The following is a 27,392-nucleotide window of genomic DNA, read 5'->3' as shown; positions in this document are numbered from 1 at the left end:
ATATGTTATGGTATTTGTACTAACGCTTCCAATTTGGGGCTTCTCCAGAGAACTCCTGTTGTGAGCCAGCTGATGTTGTGCCACTGACTCATGAATGATTGGACCTTGTTTGCAATCCTGACTTTCTGATTTAGTGGACTTGAAAATCAGCACCACTGAGTCAGCAATGTCTTTTGTAAGGGGTGCATAAAAGACAGTCGATTGGGATCAATTCTGCTGCCACACTGAATAATCTATTGAGCTGAAGAACTCTCTTGCTCAAATCCATGTCCTGATCGAAACAAACTGACAAGTTCGATGATCCTTTTTGTACCAGATTGTGATGAACTTCATACTCAGAAGGACAAATCTCTGGGATGGATGAAGGTTGGGTTTTTCCCCGTTTACAAGATTTCCAAGATGATTTAATGGGACAGAGGATCATTTCTACCCATGAGAAAAATGGAACTTAACCTTACGTTTTTGGAGGATGTAGTCCATATATGCCCTCAATGCTATCAATGAAGTTGAAAGTAATAGGGTGATGACACAATCAATGATATTGTTAAAAAGCCACAAGATGAGGTTGAGACCAAATGGAGGAACATAAAACTGGTAAACCTAGTCATGTAAAGCAAAACTAAGAAATTCTGTGATGCTGGGTGGATACTGATGAGAAACTATGCATTGGTCAGCTCGAGACTGTTGGCATACTTGTCTATTTTGATGGATAACTGTACTGATCTTACCATCACCATCTTGAACTTTGGCAGAAGAATGCATTGACCGAGGCAACTCAGGCTGATGATTGACCTCAATCTGTCTTGGTCTTTTTGTATAAGGAAAAGAAACGAATACCTCTAACCCCTGAAATTGTGGTTTTCTCAGTCTCCATCAATCTGTTGTAGAATATAAATCTTCTCCAGATCTGACAGTACATCTGTTAGAAGAGGTGAGGAAGAAACAGGATGGGGTTGGGTAAATAAATCTGAAGCCACTCAAAAATGATTTTGATCATAAATCAGTTTTGAAGAAATAGACTGGTCGAACGAGATTGAAATTGCAAGAATCTAGCACCACTGATAGGCTGCCTGTTGGTGGTGGAGTCAGTAAGTCAGCACTATGAGTTAGGAGGCTTAGAGGTGAATAAATTTGGTTTCTGTCCCACCTCCGTAAGGTTGCCTCCTAAACTACTGCCTCTTGGCAATAAGATGGGATCAAAACTAAATCTGTGATAAAAGATCCCTTTTCCTTTGGTGGCATATCATCCCTCCACTGTGAGGTGGTGGCGAGTTGTGGGATTAGTTCTTGTCGTTGTTGTTGTAAGGTTTAACGCCATTTTTCAGCACAAGATAGCCTATACATGGCGGCCAGTATTAATGGTGGAGGAAGAACCTGGGAAAACCCTGGAAAGAACCACCAACCCATGAGAAGCTACTGGCAAGGTTTCTCACATGTGGGATTGGCTGAACCTGAGACTCGAACCTATGCAGACAGAGGTGAGATGGCAGTGATCCGTAATGGTGAGCGCTTGAGCTGCCTGCTTCTGAATATTTTCAATCTGCCCCTAAATAGTAATGGAAAGCCAAATGACCTCATCCATAATGCAAAGGTATGATGTGGCTTGAGTGACATGGAATCCAAACATGTGAAACATTTTATCAGGTCAAGATTCACAGAGGCAGTAGGAGCATTTCTCATGGAAGTTGCCTTCCTAATGACACAAGCAATCTGGACAATTGCCTCTCAAGCATGCTCACTGACTTCTTTTGATGCTAGTTGGAAAATGATAATGAGGATAAGTCTAATATTGAAGACATGGCAACAATATTTTACTCCAGCTTTGATCTGCCATGAACTCACTCTTGTCCACTTTATAAGTGGGGTAGACATGTGGACAGCTGCTAAATTCTTATCTAGAGCCAGGTATTCAGTATGGAAGGCATCAGTGTGTGTTTTGTAACAGTGCAATGAGAACATTGCTGGCAGCTGACTTTCAGAAAAGAAAGCCGTAACACTTCCTGGATCACATACTCTTACCGACAGATGGTCTTTAATCCCCCGACCTTTACTGACTGGGGAGGTGGCAGAAGGATGAGTCTCTTCGAAGCCTTGACCTTAAAGTCTTTTGTGGTGGTAGGGGGAGGAAACTGACAAGTATATTTTTTGAAACAGGCCTATAGCTAACTCAGTTCACTCTGTGGTTGGATCTGAGTAAGGCTGTTATACAGGAGTGTGTAATGTCCAGCTATGGTTCTGCCTCCATATCCAAATAAACCATCCTGAGTGGTATAGATGAATCAATGTTGTCATCTCTATGTTAGTTATGGTAACTTCCTTATTTGTAAGTGATGAACATACAGTAAACTAGCTCTACTGGATGAATGTCTCATACCTATACCGAAGGCTAGTTTGCCAGTGTACTGGTCATGCAGAAGGTGTGGGCATGACTAGACTGACAGACCACAAAAATCACCATCAAAAATGTGCTTGTGTAGCCTTATGCCTGGTGAAACAGACAGTTCTGTCACTAGTTGTAAATGTGTGTACCTGTAGCTATGATATGATGGGCAGAACTATCATTAAATCTCCATAAATGTAGAGAGAAGAAGCCATAGGCCTGGAGAAGTGAATGTTTCAGTAATATCCTTGGGTTGAGATGGCTGGACTGGCTGGTTGGCCAGCTTGACTGGATGATCTTGGAAAGCAATATTGGTAGTACATGATGGAACTATTGGATCCATTACAAACCCAATCCACCTGACTTACAGGCCTTAAGGCCATGTGGGACGGGGGTAGAGACTTATGGCTACCAAGCTGCCTAGATATGGGAGGCACACTCCCTGATTGTTTTATAATTACCGGTAGGAACAAAATTGGGATAAATCTGCCTGGAATTTAATAACTGCACTATAGTCTCCCTCTTTTCTTTGAATCTGGTCAACTTCTGCAAAACCATTGTCTATATGCTCTTGGACCATGTGGTGCACACACTGGATGGTACTAATGAAGTCCACTTTTTACACACAAGGCATGTGTCTTCCCTGGCCTTGAAATTGTTCATTATACTTTGTCAATATTTTTCATTGAAACAACAAAATAAAACAAAACAAAAAAGAATAATTTACCAATGCAGCAAGCAAACAATAGGCAGTGTGTGCAAAGCCATGAACATGCAATAATGATAGCTTGTTGTACCATGTAGTCTAAATAGATAAAGTTTGAGAAAGTGACCAATTCATGAAATTCCATAAGCAATGTAACAAATGTAGAGGAATGATTAATACATAATATAAATCCAAATTTCTGGATGTTTTGTTAAAATTCACATGCAATATTGGTATGGACTGACAGAGTTGTTTTTGTATCATGTTGACAGTATGAGTGAAACTTAAAATCTGGTGACAATGGGGAAGTAATGACAAGAGTTATTGCCCTGGGTCTATATCATATAGATAAACAAGACAACTAATTTTTTTTTTAGTAGGGTTAGATTTTTGAACAGTAGCAGTCCTCAATACCAATATGATCAGGGAATTTATTTGAAGGAGAAAATGGCATGAATTCTCTCAATGATGACATTGGAATGCTGGAACTAAGGGCTATAACTTCATCCAAAATGCTGTTGATAACAAAAACTCCAGAAGACATCTAAATCTATGTATGATATTCACGTCAAAAATAAGTTAAATGGTTATGCTGATTACAAGCAGCCTGATCAAAATGGGACATAACTCTGTCCAAATATATAGTAGATGAAACAAAATCCATACATCTAGATGTAGACATAATATTTTTAACAAATTCAACCAGAGTATGTTGGATAGTTCTTGACCAGTGACAGTTCCAAGCATAATGTATGCAGGTAACTGTCAAGAGCCATAACTGTATCCAAAATGGACCTGACAAGACAAAGTCCACAAAAAGCATATCTAACTCTATGAAACAATGTAGACAAAAAACAGAAAATGTTGAATGGTTCCAGAGCTATACAAGTTACCAGCATCTGTTGTAGCAGAAATTTAAAAGTGAATGAAAAAGCCCAACAACTCCATGAATATTGGATCTAACATGATGAAGCACAAGGTACATCAACATGAATAATCAACTCCCGTGCTAAATGGTAGTCAATTCTGTATAAAGGTTGCTGGTGGTTTACAAGAAGTGCAAATGGACTGACTGATGAATGCATGGAAATAGTGATTACTATACAACTCCTGCATCTCAATATGGGGTCCGAATTATACTTTACTAATGTCTGTTACAAGAACATTCAAGTTTTGTTTTTCTGTGGTTAAAATGAGAACTGTGTTGTTGATAATAATGATCCATCCCAAGTATAAAATGAATCCATCAACTTTGTAGGGAAATGGAAACAAATGAGCAACTTGGTTATGTGAAATATAAACAAATGAATAAATGTTACATACCATATTCAATCCAAATGTAAACATACTGTAACACCCATGAAAATATTCTCACTTCACATGAATATGACTTTGATGAAAAATTAGGAAGATACCCAACCATTACCAATGTAAAATATATAGTATGGACTGATCATTTACCTGTACGGCATCCCATGCCCAATCTCTGTATTTTTGCTCTTTCGTCAATCGCCACATGTAAAAGTGGGTTTCCAAAACTTCTGGCCTCAGAATGTAGTATTTTTCATTTTGTCGTATTGCTTTTGCCTCTGTGTCACCATCAAAGCGGAATGCTTCAGGACCAAGATGGGTTGCTGTTGAAAGCAAAATATTCAAATAATATTATACAAACAGATATGATGCAATAAACTGACAACGAACAGTGCAAGACCAGTTCTAAGTAGCCTGAGTGTTTTCGACATTTGATGAGTCTTTTACAAGGGCAAATACAAAACACAGACAAGACAAACAAATAAAACAGAAAAACCATTGTGTTTGCAAAATTTTACATGGCTGTTTCTTCAGGAATTAAACCTTTACATGTATTATGTTTCAGCTAGTTTATTTCAACTTACTGAGGATGCCGGAAAATATTTTATATTGACCAATAAATCGATCAGCCATAATGACATGTTGCTTTACATAAATTTATGTAAGTGCGAATTATATCCCAGATATTTCATTGTTACAGGAGTAGTTACAGACTACTAAGCAAATTTAGAGAATTATTTAAAAGAAAATGTTTCAGTGGCAAAAGATAATTTTATTTGTGCATGGCTGTCTTTTTCTAGTCTTCTTGGTTTAAACTGCTTGGTTTCAATGTTCTAAGGCAGCATATCCAGTTAAGATTCCTCTTCTTTCCTGGTTTCTGAACTCCAGTTGGGGTAGTAAAGAATTACACTAAGTGTTGTATCACTGAAAATGTGGCCAGGGGAGAAGAAGTGTTCTGTGACCAGGCTTCTGTACAGAAGAAAAGGAATCAATGATTATTTTTGCACTGCTCATTGTCAGTTTATTGCATTTATCTTAATCAATCCCTGACACATGTGATCCCTTACTGGATCCAGTGCACTTGAAAGGACTGTTATTCACCATATGACTTGCATTCTTTATATATATCCCCAAATGCAACTGTGAAAATGGGGATATGGATGGGGTTGGAAACAGAGCTAATTAATGGCTGAATACTCATTTTATAATAGCTTTGGGAATAATTTTTAAAAAGAGCTTTTGCTATTTAAGTTGCTTGCTTTTATGTACATATTATCTTTATTTTTCAAGATACCCAACCTCTGAAATATCATCAAGAACATTACTCCAACTGGTTTCAACAATCATCACATGTGAAAAACAGTGAATTATGTCATTTCTTGTTGCTGTTGTTGATTCACAAAAAAACAAGATTCCGTTTTCTTAAAAAAGAACAGGGGCATTTATTTCATGATACAACCATCAACATTAAAACATTATTAAAGTTTTTATTGTTCTATTAATCAAATATTGCAACTGCGATTTCATTGCAAGTAATAGTGGAATATATTTTCATTGAAGAAGAAATCTCAGAGTGCAGATTCTGGAATTTTAGGTACACTACAAACTCACTTCTCTGTAATGAACAAAGTTTTTAACTCAAGTACTGATTTTTCTTGGTTGCCTTGCTATCTTTGATCACACCTGTGAATGAGCAGTCTAACTTTTAGTTTAATTTATATTACATACATAATAATATTTATGACAGTGTTTGACAGTGTCAGCCCTGAGCTGACCTGAGCTCACATGACCTCAAATGCAGGTGGGAGCTCCATGCTCTTTAACTTTTCTTTTATTCTGCCCCAATTAGTTAATTTGACAAAAAAAATAATTAACTTGACAAAACAAAGCAGGTCTGCTTTTTATTGAGTGCAACAATACAACAAATACTTCCGCAAGTTGGAGATTAAAACACAGCATTTAATTATGTTCTCACAGAATCACGACATAAATGTGATGGTTGATTTACTTTTTTCATGTTTGAATGCAAGAGTGCATACAGCATTTAAACGGAAACTGAATTAAAAGACAGAACTAAAACATGCATTTCCCAAGACAAAACTTCCTTCATTGGTATTTATCAGTATTGCCACCAGATAGATTGATAGATACTGTAAATTCTCTTTTCAAGAAAATCAATATTTGTCATTTCACAAAAAAGGAAATGTTGAAATGAGTACTTAAATGGAACCCATAACCAGGAACGAATCCTAATGTCTCAAAAGATGAATATTTGTCACTGGGTTTTTAAATTTGTAGTTTGTAGCAATCACAAAATCCAATAAATTGGTATTTCACAAAAAAAGAAGTGAATTTACAGTATATAAAATAGCCCTCCACAAATACTAGTGATTTTACAGTATGTATGTATGTATGTATGTCAGACTGTTTGACTGTCTTTATTTCCTCTTCAATGTATGTCTTTCCAACAAACATGGTCAAAGGAGTGTGTGTGATTTAGATTTTAAACATAGCTTTTAAAAAATGTCAGTCATATTGCTATGATGTCTGCAGTGTGACAGTTTATAGTGATGTCTAGCACTGGGGCATCATGCCTCAGACATGTAGCAAGATGTCCCACCCAGTCACATTATCATGACACCAGGTCGACCAGTCCGAACACTAACCTCTTAATGCTGAGCACCAAACGAGGCAGCTGTTAGTACCATTTTTATAAGTCTTTGGTATGACTTTGACGGGGCAGACTCCAAGGCAGACTCTCTAGCCACTAGGCTACCGGAGCGATCTTCATGGTCAAAGGAAAAGATTTCTAAGAGTAAACACAACCAATCTGGACATTTAATGTTCTTCTTACTATTTGAAGCAATGCTGCCTCTCAAATAATTTAAATGGACAGAAGACACAAAAAAATTGAATCTTTATGCAAGTCCTAACAAACTAAATGAAACTGATTACTGAAACATTTTCACAAACCTTAAAAGAAACCATTTTTTTCTAGTAAAATATGTTTAATCACTAATACTAAACCAACCATAATTACTTAGTAGAAATACTATTATCTCACAAAATCAGGCCTTCCAGAACAAAATATTAAAAGTTATCTGCCTATCTAGGTAGCAGTTAGAGTTATCTACCCTTGACATGACTGGCACCAAATCCTGTGAATTCTTTAGTTACTCCTGGAACAGAAGGCATGCTCTCTCTCTATGGATTTAACTTTGGGGAGGCTGGATGGATGTATGTATGTTATGACTGGCTAAGTATTATCAAAGAAACATTTTACAAGAAAAAAATTGTTTCTTCTTCAAATATGTTACCTGATCACAATAATGAGAATAGGTAAGAGGTCGAGGCAAAGACATCCCTTTACCCTGTAGAGACCAACTCAAGTCCCTAAGGTATGTGAGACAGCTTCTTGATAAGCTGACTGGAGAATGGACTCATATTTAGGACTGGTCTTGAAAGGGAAAAGGTTTCCCTCCCATAAATTCAACACAAGTCATAAAGCTGTGTCTTTATGAAGCTGTCGCATGACCCAAGAGGATAACCTACTGCACCATGGCTATTTCCCACAGATCAAGTTGAACCTATTAGGATGAAAGATCTCTTGTATAAAAGATGGAGAAGTGGACTCCACAGTATGGATAATAACAGAACAGTTTTACTCCAATGCAATGTTTGTGGCAACTACTATAACTTTGTGAGCTGTGATGTGAAGCAACTAGATTTAGTCTTGGGGTGTTTTCTAATATGCAGAACAAATAATCCACTTTATCCAGGATGAAAATATCTGTGCTGATATGTTGTCCTTTTCCTTTGTGAGGTTAAAAAGAGGCAAGATCTCCCTCAAAACAATGGCTCGGTCCTTCTTAAGTACCACTTAAGAGTTCACACTGAGTTCTGTAGATGAGCTTGAGATGAAGTGTACAGAGTAGAAAGGAATTTTATTACAAAAGTCCACATGAACAGAAGTATGTTCTTGGCAACGAAAACAGGTACAGTGATCAATGATACTCTCCCATCTTGTCTGAAATGCATTTAGTCAGGGTCCACTAAAGGGGCATGCATTTTGCTGATTCTGTCTGCTGTTCTGAGACGTGAACCAATGAGGCTCTTGAGGGCAGTTCAAATGGTGTCTTGTCCAGCCAGGTTAGTACCCATGATAGGTTCCACTCTGGACAAAGAGCAAATGTTAGGTCTTTGTTTTATCTGATATCCTTGCTTCCATGATGACACAGAGTGCCAGTGATTGTGGAGTGGTAGCCTCTGTCACTGGTGCTCTCTCTCATAAAACTGCCATAGCAGCAAGTTAATTATATGAGGCATTGATGCTTGCAGTGGTACAATGTGTTCTTATGCACCCAACTGAGTGAAGATTTTCCATTTACTTTCAAGCGGAGGGCCACCTTGTTAGAACAATTTCTCTTCCATTGGTCGCGAGGACTGTTTGTTCCTCTGGGCTTGTTTAATAAAATTCATATATGCCAGTTCAGCAACTCTGGGTTGGGATGAAATGCCATGACATCACAGATGCTTGAGCAGAGGGAATATCTCAATTTTCCTGCACATTTCTGCTGCAAGATCGATGAGGATGTTGACGCAAGTTTTTCTCCATTTGAGAGGAGCGATCAGGATGAGGTGACACTCTGACTCTCTTCCTTTCTGTAACATCTTTGAAATCAGTGGTAGTGGAGGGTAAGTGTGTCTGTCATGCCCATTCCAATCATTAGGAAGAGCACTGACTGCCCAGGCCATTGTTTCTGGGACTGGTGAGACAAAGGCTGGGAGTTGGCATTCCACCTAATCATGAATAGGTCCACAATTGGTCAATCCCAATGGTCACAATTATATGAGTGAAAACCAGGGGATGCAGAGACCATTCCATTTGTATTTGTTGATTCTTTTGGGAAGAGTATGCTAATATTTTTAGCTGGCTTGAAATGTGATGAACTCTGAGGTGGATTTGTCCTTGAAAACTACACATTATAAAATCTCAGACAAGAATGCAAATGAATGGGTCTTGGTTCCACCTTGCTGTTTGAGGTAAGTCACCAATGTGGAGTTGTCAGACAGAATGAGAACTCCTTTCTCATGTAGATTCTACTGCCACCATAAAAACTAGCAAAATGGCTTTCGTCTCGAGAATGTTGATATATAAATTATCCTTACGGGGACACACTCCAACAGATTCCTGAAATGATGAAAGGTGTGCCCTTCAGTCCTCTGTGGTCAGAGAAGTAGATTTGAGTTCTCATAGTTGTACTTGCAAAGGTATTCCCACTCTGAGCCAAGTGAGGTTTCCTACTCTTTGAGATGGAACCTCATACTGTGCTGATTGTGAGAAGTTAATTCAATGGGCAAAGTCTTGCCTTATATCTGGGCAACAGATTCATTTGTAATGGGCACATAAAAAGGTGACCTAGATCAAAGGTGTCTGCTCCCACATTGAGCAAACCCAGTAGACAAAGGAATTCTCTGGTAGGTGGATTGTCCTGTATAAGCAAGAAAGCCACCATTGTACAGAATTTTAATGCTTGCTCCAGTGGGGACATACCCTGTTTACTCGAGTGTTGAACTTCATACCTAGATGACTGAAATCTAGAAATGGTATAAGGTCAGATATGTATTTGTTGACAAGGAAACTCAGGTTGAAAAGGAGAGCAACCAGATATATCATGTCTTGCAAAAAGATATAACTCACCTACCGTTTTGTAGAATGTAGTCTTTGCAGGCGAATCACAGGGACTTCCTGGAAGCTGTGTGAATGGGAACATGAAGCTAGGCATCTTGTTAGTCCACACTGATTGTATAGTCTCTCAACTCAACAGTATTTCAAGCCCATCATGGTGTTCCAAAATGAACCAGGGGAACAAATGAGTTTATTGAGTGCACTTAGGTTGATAACATGGCAAAGAGTGCCACATTTGTAGCTGAGCGAATCCTGGGGGTGGTACACTGAAAGAAATACTTAGTTGCTCAGAAACCATTTGTAGGATCCATAAATCATCATGGCAAATCTTTTCCAATTTGGTAGCAAAGGACTGGAGCCTTCCCCCTACCTGGATTCAAGAATAAGGGCATTATGAAGATGTCATATTTTACAAAGAGAGGCCATCATATGGAAAAATGCTGGCAAAAATGATCTCTCCCTCTCTGCATCTTGTCCACTTTCTGGGAGAACAGCAGCTTTTGATGGTTGTAAATTTGATAGGACTGCTTCACAGTGGCCTGTGTTATAGGGACATCCCAGAAATGTATTTCTGATAGCCTTGCAAACCCCACGCTGTAGCCAAGACTTTGAGGGAGGGAAATTGTTGTCATTGGTGGCTTGTTTGCAAAGTTCACCTACCTGATTATAAAACAGCAGGTTAGGTGATAAAGGCTATGAGTGTAACTTGACCTTATGATGTTCTTTAAGAAAGGTGCAGGTAGAAAGCACTGCATCTTGTTTCATGAGCTATAAGTTTATAGCTGCTGTTATAGCATTGGCTATAAGAAGATGGGCCACTTTGTTAAAGACATTCTAGAAACAGATGGGACTGGATTCAGAGTGGGAGAAGATAAGCTGTAAAGGCTCCCTCTGAATGGCAAAGACTTTAAAACAAATGAAGCAGCATCTTTTGGATATTTTGGCACCTAGCTGGGCATTGTACACTGGAAGTGTTTAGCAGCACTATGCGGGTTAGACTGATACATGTCAGCACCTGTATAATCTGAATTCATGAAACTGGGTTCTAGGACTGAGTAACTAAGGCAGGCATCAATGTGCAGGATGTGCATAGCAGCACTATGCAAGTAAGACTGATCCTTGAGAATGCCTGCATAAACTGGGTTCATGAAACTAGATGAACTCATTCCTTTGATGGCTGACACTGTATAATCTTTTGTGGTTGTGTCTCACTGCAATCAGAGGTGTATGGCAGAATTCAGTTGTGGCATGACAGGGCCATCTTGGCTGGCATGATGTTGTCCAGTTCTTGAGGCTGCAATGGGGAATGGGATATTAATCCATGTAGCTGGTCTGTAAAACTGATACGTGAGATGGCAACTGAGTCTGTTGTTTGTTCTTTATCTTGCTCCCCAACAAGTGATATGGTGTTGAACCCTTGCGTGCAAACTAATGATGTCCTCATCCTTCTGTGCTGTGCCCTTTAATACCCCCAGTACTGCCACCCATTGACTTCTGTCTATAATATGCAAGTCATAACTGATTACAACACCCTGTCATTATAACACAGTTCTGTTATAAGGCAAGAGCGGTCATGGATCCTATTTTATTAAGTGTTAGCAAAATTATATGTATCATGGACTACATTTATAAGGTAGTCTCGCATTCAGGTGCTCTACTCCAGGGATACTATGGATAGTGTTATAATGAAGGCAGACTGTATCTAGTTAGACAAAGAGGCAGCAATTAATAATTGCATTGGTGGACATAACTGATTACAATTTATCTCCAAAATGACAGATATAATTATCCCTTTACCTCATGCAAGTGTCTTTGGATGCCTCTACTCCATTCGCATGGAAGCGCCTTTTGACGCCTGCTGTAAACATCAGCCATTTTGAGCTGGTTTTCGTTGCGCCACCTTTGGGGAAACCTCCCCTATTAGATACTACATTCATTTCTGCGAATGACAATTATGTCAGATCATGTGGTCACTGTTTATGCACTGGTCGATATCTGCTATTTAAAGTAACTGGGTCATAATCTCCACACTCCAAAATGGCCGACACGGATTTCATGATTAGAATCGCAACTATGAAAGATTCAATAACTTAGGTACAGGCTCTGATATTGATGTAGGCAGCAATTAGTATTTATAAATTATCAAATTCAGATGACTTAGTGATACAGACGCAGACAAAAAACATGTAAATTTCGAGTATGGAAAATGGTAGCTACGGTTGGTCATGCGGCCTCACTGACATGAAGGTGAACGAGTTCTCTCAAGATTTTAAAGCACATACGAAATTCTTCCGTGAAAAATAATTATACAGCTATAACAATCGGACTTTACTCTTAAATTTTTCCACATATAATCAATGCGTACCAAAAATGTAAAATGGTTAAAACTGCTGTTAAACGTAACATACACTACATTGCTTAACAGTTCACAGGCAGGCCTATGCATATGCGGTCGACTAGGTAACAGGTGTTCTATTTGTAGCGTGCTGCACTTTGTCACTATGCTCTGTGAGGTAAAGGGTTATATAAAATGTAGCACATCAAATTGGATTGGGGAGTTTAAGGAACACTTTAACGATGACATGTGATAAAAATGCTCTTTATCATATTAAGAAATGACTGAGATGGTTAGATTAAGTCTCTGCTATCATTACAAATTTAAACTGCACACACTTCTATTTTTGACTGTACCTGTTCTTATATATGACTCATGACATGTGTTGGCAATATCAGCCCCTAGTTGTAAATACTTGTCTTTGTTATCAGATCCCTCTGCACCTAGGGCAAACATACCACCTGAAAAGTACATGAAAAATCATTACATTATCATGTGTTTCTGACTTGTGCTGCACAATGACTTGAACTAGACCATATGATATTTACTGAATAGTTTTACTAAAGAGGGTAAAAAAATCAGTAAGTTAACTTAAAATGTGTCAAATCTATATTATTAAAACCAAAATTTTTACTGAATTTAATTGTCACAAATCTCTATTTTCTTCAAAATGTATTGAGCGCATTTAATTATGCCAATCATCAACATTATGCCATGTATTCCACCAGTCCTCTGCAAAGATGAAACCACTTCAGTTTCTAGTGATACATTCAACAGGTCCTATGCAAAGCTGAAAGATTTTCAGTTCTAAGTGATATATTCCATAGGTCCCATGCCAAGCTGAAAACCTTCAGTTTCTAGTGATATTTTTGTTCCAAAATATGTCAATCCCAACAATAACACAAACAAGAATTACTAGAAAATTAAAAAATAATAATAAGAAAGGAAAACAGCAAAAAGAAGCTCACTACAGAATTTAGAGGTAAGCCTTAAAAATATGGATCATCAAAAATGAACAAGAATACTTCTGTCATATTACTCAATGACATGAAATTCTGCATCGACACAGTCAAAAAATAAAATGGGAATTTGAACTACTTTTGTATAATGAGAACTTCTGGTGAAACATTGTGGTACATAACTGTACTACTTAGCATAAAAAGCAAGGGCTTCGTTTTCTGTTTTGACTAAACAAAATCTCACCACAAAAACAGCCCAAATGATCCATTTTATGCTCTATTCTGCCCGACTTTAGTTCTCCGAAGTATACAAGTCCTGACTTTGATTTCTGTATCAGTCTGACTTCCATTGCCTGTAAATAAAGAAAAATCATGCTCTTTCCTATGATTTATTGCATTATGTATGGTACAGTAAAGGCAAAAATGCATTCTGCATATGTATATACTCAGATCCAACTGTAAATATCACTAACCCTGATCTAATACAGAATAATGCACTGATAGCTCAGGATCATGATGTCTGTTCAACTGATTAGTCCAAACAAAGTGCACAGAACCAGATCTGCCAGTATATATGCATCTTGAGTATACATGGTATATAATCATATAAACATTAAAATCAGACCAGCTCAATCTTGTTTGACATGTTCAATTTTATGGCGTCATCTGTACTCCAAATTTAGCAGCCTATGCTAAGTAAAGGGTTTTCATTATTTTTTATCCAGTTCTCTTTTGTACTATATTGAAAATAATGTATTGTTTTGGTTATTAAACACATAAACATGTAATTAAATACATTAAATAAATCCAGCAAGAATAATGACCACTCATAAATTCAATTGTTATCTAGAAATTCATCCTTTGTGCTTGCCAAACATTGAAACTACCCAAACAATGTATATTGATAATCCCTATCTCAATATACATTTACAACATGGAAAAATGAACATGGTTTAAAACAAACATGATGTCATGCAAAACTCATAAAACATATGGGCAATAGTGCCTTATTTGATCTGCAAATTTTTGCCGGTCTCTACTAACTTAAACATACTAAATGCAACTAGCTATCTAAAAAGGTAATCGAATGGATCTTGTCAAATGATCCTATAAAATTTTGTCTGAGAAAAAAAGAACAAAATCCTTCTCTTTAGTAATGGTAATCACTGTAAATGCCTTAAAGAAAGTTTAATTGTAACCCACTTAGAAGTTAACCATATTCCTTTGACACAAATACCTAATTTTATATTGTGATTTTAATGAAACATTTTCTCTCAATCTATAATGATAAAGGGAAAAAATCAAGTTCCACCTTTAAGATGTACTATTAAAAAAATTATTGCATTTATAATTTTTGGGAATCAGATTTTAAGCATCTGTTATACAAACAATTTAAAGATTGGAATTATGATTACTATACTTGCTAAGAATATAAAGAATTGTTGCAAATTTACAGTAAAACACAGCAAAATAATGGCAGGGTTCAAACTGGGGTCAGAAAAGTGGGAGAAGTTTGTTTGCAGAAATTTATACTTGTTGACTAGAAAGATTGTCTTTACTGGGATCAACAAAAAAATAGAATGTTCTACTTATGTTCTGAAATTAAATATTGCAGTTCTCCATATTTATTTTAGAATGTATTGCTAAACGAATGACAATCTTTTGAAAATGAATGCTACTGAATCTGGTGATGAAATGAAATAACCAAAGTGCTATTGAGAAATAATTATAGGCAACTTTTCACAAAAGCTTGAAAAAAACATTAAAAGATATTTTTTATATTTATGTATTTATTCACTTGCAAACTTGTCATTCAACATTTTCTTGTATGCATAATTCCATAAATGTCAACACTGCTGATTATATTCAACAAATTAAGCTTACCAGTTTGGAATAGCTTGGGTGTTACTGTAGAGACAACTTTGCACAAGTCTTGCTATTGCAGCAGATTTTGCAATATGCCTTTTAAAATAAAACCAATTAGAGTTAATAATAACTTACTCAAATTATCTGTTTCAACAAGTCACCTTGAGTCATAAACAACCCATGTAGTGAATGATTATTTTAATGGGAGTAGGTGGTAATAACATTCATTAGGACATCCTAAAATGGAACCAATTATAGATGACTGATAAGAGTGTCTCAGTGTGCCAAATAGGTACCAGTCATGAATGTGCTATATTGTAGGACCACAGAGAAACAGATTTGTCTTTCAGGAATCCAGAATCTCTGATTAATGAAAATTTATAGGGAGTAAAAGTGGTAAGACTCAAAACCATGAATTATTGGGTCATCTACAAATCAGTGGACAAATTTGAAACTTTTATAATGCATTAAATGGTTACTTCTCAGCCAGAAAAATGATTATATAGTAACTATTTTGCCAAGTGGTTTAAGCCATTTAATGGGTGTAAAAATTTCTAGATAATGTGAAATGAATTTGCATAACAAATGCATTGCACTAACATTTTGTAAAATGGCAAGAATGAATTGTGGCTGCAAAGAAGTAAATCTTGAAATTACACAGGATTTGGAATAAACAGGTTTTAACTGTTATTTCTCGCAATTTGCAAAATTCCATTCTTGTGAATATTCTGTGTGCTGTCTTCAAGCCTCAAAATGCAGCATTACAAACTATACTTAAATTTTAGACAGGACTGACAGGTAAGCAAAAGCCTGCCAATCTACCATTAGCTTGCCACTTTGAAAATCTCTTTTAATAATCAACTATTCTCCTTGAAGGGTTTAGAAATTCATATGATTTGGTATTTCCACTCACCTTAATTGCTTCATCATACATTTGTCTGGCAGTGGTATCTGTTTTGCCAGACAGCAACCAAGCTTTCAGGAGGTATTCATAAAAACTGTCTCCCAAAGCACCAATGGCCACATGTTCTGAAAAATATGGTATGATGATATCTAGCATTATCCAAATTCAGCATCAATAAAATTATGCAAATTTATTCAATTCAGCTGATACAAAATTTGAAAATTGCCACCGTCTAATTAGCATGAAACAAGCACATTTCCACATCCAACTACTATTTGTGTTCAATAGTTGCTAGTCTACAGTCCAGAAGGTTTTGAAAATAAATTTTGAATACTAAGCATTTCCAATAAACAGTCATACCTGCCTAATGATTACTTTAATTGGCTGTTGCCTGGTCTTATTAGCCATTCTGCTCAGTGAAGTTTCCTTGATTAAAGTAATGTATTAAACAGTCATATGCTTTCCACAGTCAATATCGGGGGCAACAAGTGGCCAAGTGGTCTAAAGCACTCAACGTTATGGATCAATGCCATGTCACCTCTGTCTGCGTGAGTTCGACCAATGTGGATATGTGAAAAAGCTTGCTGGTAGCTTCTCATGGGTTGGTGGTTCTTTCCAGGGTTTTCCCGGTTTCTTCCTACACCATTAACAATGGCCGCCATGTATAGCCTATCTTGTGATGAAAAATGGCATTAAACCCTACAACAACAAAACATAGTCAATATCAAGGTGTTTCCTAAATAACCTGTGGCTTCTTACTACTTCTAAAAGTCACTCAAGTGTATTCACCATGGTATTAAATGAAGTTTTGTTTTCGTACAAAAAGCATTATTTGTCCAAAAACATGTCCAGTGAAATTCTCTGTAAACATGCTGTCTTGCTTATATTCACCCTACTTAAATCAATCTGTTAGCATAACTTTAAACTAGCTAATCTCTCCATTGTTATTTTAAGGATTTTAAATGTCGTTGTTATAGGGTTTAACGCCATTTTTCAGCACAGGTTAGGCTATACATGGCGGCCAGTATCAATGGTGGAGGAAGAACCCAAGAAAACCCCGGAAAGAACCACTGATCCACGAAAAGCTACCGGCAAGCTTTCTCATATATCCACATTGGCCGAGCCAGAGACTCAAACCCACGCAGACAGAGGTGAGATGGCAGTGATCCATGACGGAGAGCGCTTTAGACCACTCGGCCACACGGGGCCCCAGTTTTTAAATGAAGTCCCAATACTGCTAAGAAATTCATTGTTGCTGTAAATACTAGATATACATTTTGATCCCTATAGACCTTCCCCAGCCTTGCTGGAGTATGCACTTTGTTTTGGCAATTTGGCTTTCTCACTATTTTAATAATTTCATACTCATAACAATTTCTTAAATTTTAACAGCTAAGTTCATTAAAGCCTAGTAAACCAGTCAAGCATAATTTCAACATGGCAGACTCTGCCTTACAGCTTGTTTTTTGATGATCTAGGTTTGGGACCCCTGACCCTATAGTCACAAAAGTAGATAATTTACAAAAATTGAGTTCATGCTCAGACTGAAATAAATTCAGAGGTTCTACAATTCCTCTAAAAGTAAGTTTCAACTCCTGTAAAAATTCTTGGTTATTTAAATATTTCAATCTCAACAAACCTTTGAAATTTCAATGACAATGAAATAATCTAAGCACAACTGTTTTAATTCTGGAGATTTGAATCCAAGTTCAAATTTAGTCCAAGGACAATTTTATGATTCCAAAAAAATCTAATATGTGATCTCTCTTTGGATATCTAACCAACTGATAATGTTGTACAAAAAAATATTCCCCTGTTATCTGAACACTGTATTTATCAAATTATAAGCAGATGTACAAGACAGCCCAAGTCTCCATCAACCCTACCACATTTTGACAAATTTTCAATGGTTGGGCATTGTGTCTTATTGTCAGTGAAATACTGTAATTGATATTTCACCATAATTACTAATAACACACTTTTGCTTCTGTTATTTTCGTTTGGTTTTTTTTTTTTTTGCAGTAATACTGGTTTGATTCATTTCTACAGTTAGCTTAACATAAACCCCATCAATATAACTTTCTTTTTCTGGTTACTTTTTCTACCTTGGTAATGGAAAGAAAAATACTGCTGATGAATTATTTCTGTGTAATTCTTAACCATACACCAGTCCCGAATCCCACTGTTTAAAACAAGACAATACTGCAAAACTTATTAGTGACCAGGATATATATAACAAAATATAAACATCACATGAAGTTGTTGCTCCAACAAAGTTAGAAAACTTAGAAATGAGAAATACCAGTAGTAGCCTAGTGGTTAGAGCATCTGCCTTGGATGCGGGAGGTTGTGGGTTTGATCCCCGGCAGAGTGATATCAAAGACTTACAAAAATCATACTAACAGCTGCCTTGCTTGGTGCTCAGCATTAAAAGGTTAGTGTTAAGACTGGTCAGCCTGTTGTCAGGATAATGTGAATGGGTGGGACATCATGCTACATGTCTGTGGCATGATGCCCAAGTGCTAGACATTAATATAAACTGTCACACTGCAGACATCGAAGTGATATGACTGAAAATTTCTTAAAGCTACATTAAAAATCACACACACAAACACACACACACAAATGCCAGTATAAGAAATACTGATGGAGTATACTATCCTTGTGTGAGAAATTCCTTCAGATTGCACAGTTATGTGGAAAATATCATTTGAACAAGAATTTTTGGAAGGTCTCTAAATAAGAATGCTTTCTAGCATGAATGGAAGTAGTCAATGAAATAAGGTTGGAACTTGACACATTGTCACTGTCACGGAATTGTATAAATCATTTTATTTATTAAATACATGTACTCAAGTTATATTCTTTTGTGTACAACAATACCCAAGGGTGATTTATGTATATTGAACAATAGTTCGAAACAGAAAGTTCGGTTCGTGCTATGCCACATGTGCGAAGTGCTTTCAATGGGAAAAACTGAATGCTTCCTGTACACAGACGATGTGCGGAGGCATCGTCTGTGTATAAATGCTTCACTGTAAGACTAAATCATTCTGCACATTACTGAACATCTTGTCAGAGAGCAGTCTACTTTAAGGACTTGCACATCTTCAGCTGTAGAGGTATGTGAGTTATTTATTAATTTCTGGTGTATAAGGTATAACTATTTTACTACCACATTTATTTTTGTATATTTTCTATGTAGCTTTGTCTTACGTAGTATAATGCAATATTTTCTATTCTTGTTTGTGACTAAGCAGGAGATTTATATTAGCAATATAAAGTTGCATTTTTAAGAAATGTTTAGTACCGTAGGATTCTTACTGGGCACAGGTTCACTTCTGAACCTGTGTATTGTTTAGTAACTATTGTGCCAATAATGTAATCTGTATAGCTTACTGTATATAACGTCATTACATTTTATCGAATATGCCCGTGTCATGCATAGTACACGGTGTTAGATGTATTTTCAGCTGATTGGAGTTGTAGCTGTAGAGCTGATGACTTGATTGACCAAGGAACTGAATGGTGGTTGGTGACTACCTGGAATACTAACTGCTTGATTGACTAGTGTGACTGGTAGCCAAGTGTGCTGGGGATGGAGTGTGTAACTCCATACATGTAATCTTTTAGCTGTGGGCTAATTTTGGGGCTTGTAATACCCAGTGTTTTGGGATTGTGAAAATATTTTGTATATCTGTTTTCATCATTTTACTATTTGAGTAAAATACTTAATTTGTCACTATCTGAGTGAATTCATTTTTACTATTTGAGTAAAACACATTATTCTTTTCGCAGTGTAAAATTACTGTGGATCATTCATTTGTATTTTCATTTGTTGCATTATTAGATTCATGCAATTTATGTTAATTTGGATCTTATACATGCATGTATTAATCATAACTCTTTTCTTGGGTAACAATGTTTCTGCTCATGGTTTATAGTAACCATGCAATCGACAACAATTTGTACCCCATGAACAAGTGTGAATTTACAATACATCGATCCTAATATGCACCAGCCATTGTTGTTAGCAACATACGAAAAGGTAATGGAATTAGAACACTGTCATGATTTTTAACCAACGTTTTAATAAATCCTGGAATGTAAGTCACAAAAACCCAGTTTTGACATAAATACTGAAACATTTATATCAATAGATATAGTAGTACTGGAGTTACAGCCTGGACTCCAAAAATGGACACAAATTTCAAACAATTTGGAATCAATTCTAGAAAGTAGATCACTTTGTCTCAGTTCAGATGAACAACACATGTCCATCCTATGATACACTATAATTTCGGTGGGAACAGGTGATGAAGTACTGGAAATTATGTTTTGGACCCAACATTTAACAAATGTTGAAGAAATCTTAAAAAACAGGTCACTGCAACCCTAGTCTGGTGCAGACATATTTGTCCAAAGATGCACCTATAATACAAGTTTGATCAAGCAGTATAGGAGTGACAACCACAACAATAGCAGATGGCCTGGCAGGCAAAGCAAACCCTACATACCTCCTTGACAAGGAGGCATAATAACTATTGTCCATTTCTTTTTAAAATGTTACAAGAATTGATATTTACAAATTAAACAAAAATAAAAACATATGTAAAACTTGAAATTCCTGTTTAATTGCTGCTTTAAATCATGCCAATGTTAAATAAATCTTATCTTATCCTGGATAATGCTTCTATGAAGCATGTCACAAATGAACATCAAAATTTTGGATGATACAGGGTTAATATTAACATGATACTTACGCTGTCCCCATTTTCCAGTTCTTGGATTGATATAATTTGAATATAGTCCATCTGGTTTCTCCAACTGTTGAAGAGTCTCTCGAATTTTCATAACCTGCAAATAAGGTTTACCAAAAATAATTTAAATCTGACCATGAAAAAAGGAACAAATAAAAACACATTTATCCATTATTATTTATTTATTCTTGTTTAAGAGTAAAGCTACTTTTAAAATGTTGAATGAAACAAATAATTATTAGGCATTATAATGAGGTAAACATCTAAATCTTGGAAAAATCCGCATGATAGTATATTGTTTATAATTTTATATAAAGTTGTTATTGATCATTTTTTCATGTGAATAATAAAGTTAAAAATGAATTATCATTTTCTTGGGTATTTGATACTATTAATAATCAAACATTTGCAAACATTAGCTAAATTTTAATAAGGAAAAGTTCTCTGTACCAAAACTTAGAGGGTAAGAAATAATTAAAATTTTTATTGATTTATGGTGTGTGAAAATTTAGAGCATCATTTATTTTAAAACAAAGCATTTGTGTATAAACTGCAGATTTGCATATATTTGAATTTTTATTTAATTTAAATGCAATATTACACTGCTGATATAAACATATGCTATTTTAGCGCTGATCATGCTACTTATTAATCTGTACATTTAATGCAATCTTGAAAATGTACAATACTATTACTTCTTCAAAAATTCTTTCTAATGTGCATACCATTTTTTTCTTCGTGACTTCAATTATGACAACAAAACTTTCAAAATTTTTAATTTTTTATTAATGAACCATTCAAAATATCCCGCCCCCAACATATCATGAAACCCTGCCAATGTATTATGGTCAGGGCCCATGATATATCCCCTCCAACATATCGTGAAACCCTGCCAATGTATTATGGTCAGGGCCCATGATATGTCCCCCCCCCCAACATATCGTGAAACCCTGCCAATGTATTATGGTCAGGACCCATGATATGTACCCCCCCAACATATCATGAAACCCTGCCAATGTGTTATGGTCAGGACCCATGATATGTCCCCCCTGCCCCAATATATCATAAAACCCTGCCAATGTATTATGGTCAGGGCCCATGAAATGTCCCCCGCCTCAACATATCATGAAACCCTGCCAATGTATTATGGTCAGGGCCCATGATATGTCATAATGCTATGTAACATATCATGCAATATCCAACCAAGTTAATTAAACAAATTAATTTGTGGGGGTGGGGGTGGAGATGGGAGCAGGGGTACAAAACTACAGACTTCAGTGAGGCAGTTATCAACTTAATGCATATTAAACAAGAAATACTTGCAATGATTACATATTTAATATTTATATTTTGGGCAAACAAACATTCATTAGTACATTCACATACATGTACAAGAAACTTGGCAACCACAGAGTTACGACTATATGGTCTTTAACAAAGTAACAGAAAAGGAGAGAAAGCAACAAGTTTATTAAAATCAACAAATAAATGTATTTCTCTAAGTTACAAAGTGAAAATTAAAGAGGAACTTACAGTATTGATAATGAAACCTAAAAAGTCCTAAATGGTTTATCACAAGACAAAATATATACTATGCTCTGAGTTCCCATATTAAATGTGCTGATGTATCAAATAGTCTTTGATAGGTTGATGTACCAACAGTCTTGGTGTATCACAATGATATAATCCAGAATGTCTTTGAATGTATTCACAATTCACAATAAACCCAAAATAGTGTTTTAATCCAAAAATTCAATGAGCATTTTGTCATTCCAATGAATAATTTAAATAAATGATAAATGTTTCCACTCAAATTTTATCTGAACACAACTAAAAATTCAGATCATTGATTTCCATAGACTTATATTAAAACAGGAATGAATAATTATTTTTGTCTTCTGGAAAACTTCACTGACCTGTAAACAAGGTCGGGCTTCTAGAACATTCTGAGTTTGTAAATAAGGCTAGAAAATGTACTCAAATATCAGTGAACAACTTACTTATAACTTACAAAAAGGTCATGTACACACATAATTTGTGCATGTTTGTGTATGCCTGTATTTATACATATTTTTAAATATGTTTCTCTGTCGGTACCTTTTCTTTGTATACAGGATTCCCAGTGATGTTGGAGAGGTAAACAAATTCCAGATGAAGGGAACCAATCTCTGACAAAATGGAACATCCACCAGAAGCCCAGCCCCAGTTTCTACTACTTCCACTGAAATCACAAACACGTTTTACAGAAGATATACACAGGGGCTACACTGAGTGCTTAAAAAAATGGGTCCGCTCATTAAAGTAAACTTTACCTAAATAAATTGGAAGTAAATATGGCTATAAATGCTATCAAGAGACCATCTAGCACTGATATTCTACTGGCTAAGAACAATTTCCAGGAATCCCAGATATCTATATGTATAAAATGCTGTGTAAGTCTAGAGAAAAAAATTCTGAAAGCAAGCACCTTTACTACTTAGCATATGAAAACATCAAAATGCAATGTGATATACAAATATATACAGAGGAAAGAACACAACAGTGTTCAGGTACACTGAAAGAGCACAGAAGTGGCTGAGTATCAGACTCATAATTAAAGAGTTCCAGGTTCGATACCCACCCAAGCCATGTCCTGGGAAAGGTACTTACCTCTTTCCTCGGCAATAATCAAGTCTGTAATTTGTTAAATTTGCCTTAACCCCTCCCCTGCATTAAATACATTTGATACGATTTCTCTGTCTTTTTCTCAGTTTTATCTTTTTCTCTCTCTTTCTGACATATATTAAACAACGAATTCTTACCAATATAATATGCTTTACAAGAGCCTAAATCATTTGCATAGATAATATATGGAAACATTAGAGCATTTATTACAAAATTAGCACTGAGCTTAACTGCCAGCTCAGGTCTAATGATAGATTAAGTGTAAATACATGTATAAATGATTAATGGTACTGCTATGGTAGATGGAAATGGACAGGTAGAGAGATGTATTCGGATCAATATTTATGAAAAGAATGGGACTAAATTTTAAAAGGCATAACTATTCTGAGTTTACATGGAAACAGATTTATTTAAATAACAGTAATATCAATTTACATTCCCTTTCGGATACATCCAAATTTCACCACATACCAGTGGAAATCTATGATTTTTTGCATGGAACTTGTTCTATACTTTGTGGCAAACATGTTAAATTGGTTCAAAATTAAAGAGATCTTTTAAATATCCATTAAGTGGTACCTTTAATCAGAAGACAGAATGCCAAGTTTGTATATATTTTGATAAAAATGCTGGTGTCTCCATACAGTATATGTAGTGGGGTAATTTCTCTTAATAATAAAAGTTGTCAGAAATCAGTGTTTACATGAAGAGAATAATCATTAAAACTTCCGATCTCACATGCATACAACAATAATGGCAAATCAGAAGAATCAAAACGTTTTCATAGTAAATCCAGTGATAAAACAAATTTTTTATTTTTTTGTGTAGGACAAACAACACTTGTTAATCTTGTTCAGCAATTCTCTTGTTTTTGCCAAACACAATTTTCAGTTTTAAAAGCAGCACTTAGTCATATCAGCTATTTTCAAGTGTTGTGTTATCTAATAAACAATGAGAAATTTTTAGACTGCCTTGATGCCAAATATTATAGAGCTGAGTATCAAATTTTTTTTCCTGTGGTATTTCTAAACATACCACAAAATGTACTTTGGTATAGTGAAATTATATTATAGACCAAGAATTTACTTTTCTGAGACAGGTGTCTGACACTATTTTAAATGCAAATTCTGTCTGTGAATAGCTGGAAAAATTGTTTTGCTCTGAGTAATAACCAAAAAACATCATTAGATATGCATTATATAACATCATCAGATATGCATTATATAACATCATTAGATATGTATTATATAACATCATTAGATATGCATTATATAACATCATTAGATATGTATTATATAACATCATTAGATATGCATTTTATAACATCATTAGATATGCATTATATAACATCATTAGATATGCATTATATAATATCATTAGATATGTATTATATAACATTTGAAGAAAATTATTTATCATGAGATAAAAGAACAGGAAATATCTAAGTTCAAAAGAAAATTGCAGCCCACCCACATTAAATGGTCAGCACCTTATAGCAGATGAATTTGCTAAATGTATGTCAGTTGTTGTAATACTTGTAATCTAAAAAACTGTATCTAAAGTATATCAATTAAACTTACACTAAGCTGACACCCAACAATTGTATCTAAAGTATATCAATTAATCTTACACTATAACTGACATCCAACAATTGCATCCAAAGTATATAAATTAAACTTACATTACAGCTGACATCCAACAATTGTATCTAAAGTATATCAATTAAATTTACACTATAGCTGACAACCAACGATTGTATCTAAAGTATATCAATTAATCTTACACTATAACCGACATCCAACAATTGTATCTAAAGTATATTAATTAATCTTACATTATAGCTGACACCCAACGATTGTATCTAAAGTATATCAAATAAACTTACAATACAGCGGATATCCAACAATTGCATCTAAAGTATATCAATTAAATTTACACTACAGCTGACACCCAACGATTGTATCTAAAGTATATCAATTAAATTTACACTATAGCTGACACCCAATGTCTGTATCTAAAGTATATATCAATCAAACTTGCACTATAGCTGACATCCAACAATTGTATCTAAAGTAGATTAATTAATCTTACATTATAGCTGACACCCAACGATTGTATCAAAAATATATCAATTAAACTTACAATACAGCGGATATCCAACAACTGCATCTAAAGTATATCAATTAAATTTACACTACAGCTGACACCCAATGATTGTATCTAAAGTATATCAATTAAATTTACACTATAGCTGACACCCAATGACTGTATCTAAAGTATATATCAATCAAACTTGCACTATAGCTGACAACCAACAATTGTATCTAAAGTATATTAATTAATCTTACATTATAGCTGACACCCAATGATTGTATCTAAAGTATATATTAACAAAACTTAAATTATAACTGACACACAATGATTGTATCTAAAGAATATCAAATAACCTTACATTATAGCTGACACACAATGATTGTATCTAAAGTATATCAATTAAACTTATACTATAGCTGACACCCAATGGTTGTATTTAAAGTATATATCAATTAAACTTACATTATAGCTGACATCCAATGATTGTATCTAAAGTATATATTAACTAAACTTACACTATAGCTGACACCAACGATTGTATCTAAAGTATATCAATTAAACTTACACTATAGTTGACACCTAATAATTGTATCTAAAGTATATATCAATTAAACTTACAATATAGCTGACACCCAATGATTGCATCTGAAGTATATATTAATTAAACTTACACTATAGCTGACACTGACGATTGTATCTAAAGTATATTAATTAAACTTACACTGTAGCTGATACCCAATGATTATATCTGAAGTGTATCAAATAAACTTACACTATAGCTGACACCCAACAATTGTATCTAAAGTATATCAATTAAACTTACACTATAACTGACACCCAATGATTGTATCTAAAATATATCAATTAAACTTACACTATAGCTGACACCCAATGATTGCATCTAAAGTATATAAATTAAACTTAAACTACAGCTGACACCCAACAATTGTATCTAAAGTATATCAATTAAACTTACACTATAGCTGACACCCAATGATTGTATCTAAAGTATATCAATTAAACTTACACTATAGCTGACACCCAATGATTGTATCTAAAGTATATCAATTAAACTTACACTACAGCTGACACCCAACAATTGTATCTAAAGTATATCAATTAAACTTACACTATAGCTGACACCCAATGATTGCATCTAAAGTATATAAATTAAACTTACACTATAACTGACACCCAATGATTGTATCTAAAGTATATCAATTAACCTTATATTAAAACTGACACCCAATGACTGTATCTACAGTATATCAATTAACCTTACACTAAAACTGACACCCAATGACTGTATCTACAGTATATCAATCAACATTACATTATAACTGACACCCAATGACTGTATCTAAAGTAGATCAATTAACCTTACATTATAGCTGACACCCAATGATTGTATCTAAAGTATATCAATTAACCTTACATTATTGCTGACACCCAATGATTGTATCTAAAGTATATCAATTAAACTTTCACTACAGCTGACACCCAATGATTGTATCTAAAGTATATCAATTAAACTTACACTATAACTGACACCCAATGATTGTATCTAAAGTAGATCACTTAAACTTACACTATAACTGACACCCAATGATTGCAACTAAAGTATATCAATTAAACTTACAGTATAACTGACACCCAATGATTGTATCTAAAGTGTATCAATTAATCTTACACTATAGCTGACACCCATTAATGATACTGTGCTG

At 35.1% G+C, this 27,392-nt stretch overlaps 1 protein-coding gene across 1 annotated transcript in view; it reads right to left on the bottom strand.

Moving 5' to 3' along the window:
* LOC149773334 (mannosyl-oligosaccharide 1,2-alpha-mannosidase IA-like) overlaps positions 1-27,392 on the bottom strand; it is an 80,882-nt gene that overhangs the window by 5,621 nt on the left and 47,869 nt on the right. Inside the window, exons 5-10 of the mRNA XM_089946432.1 lie at positions 23,008-23,131; positions 20,914-21,007; positions 16,160-16,275; positions 13,625-13,733; positions 12,778-12,882; positions 4,548-4,720 (exon numbers count right to left, since the gene is read on the bottom strand). Of these exons, the coding sequence (XP_089802558.1) occupies positions 4,548-4,720; positions 12,778-12,882; positions 13,625-13,733; positions 16,160-16,275; positions 20,914-21,007; positions 23,008-23,131 (721 nt within the window). The remainder of the gene's footprint in view (positions 1-4,547; positions 4,721-12,777; positions 12,883-13,624; positions 13,734-16,159; positions 16,276-20,913; positions 21,008-23,007; positions 23,132-27,392) is intronic.

Source organism: Sinohyriopsis cumingii, unplaced genomic scaffold, assembly GCF_028554795.1.
Source record: "Sinohyriopsis cumingii isolate HCF-2022 unplaced genomic scaffold, ASM2855479v2 utg000663l, whole genome shotgun sequence".
Taxonomy (NCBI): Eukaryota; Metazoa; Mollusca; class Bivalvia; order Unionida; family Unionidae; genus Sinohyriopsis; species Sinohyriopsis cumingii.
The sequence above is the reverse complement of the archived record's forward strand: the minus strand, read 5'-3'. Positions and strand labels throughout refer to the sequence as shown.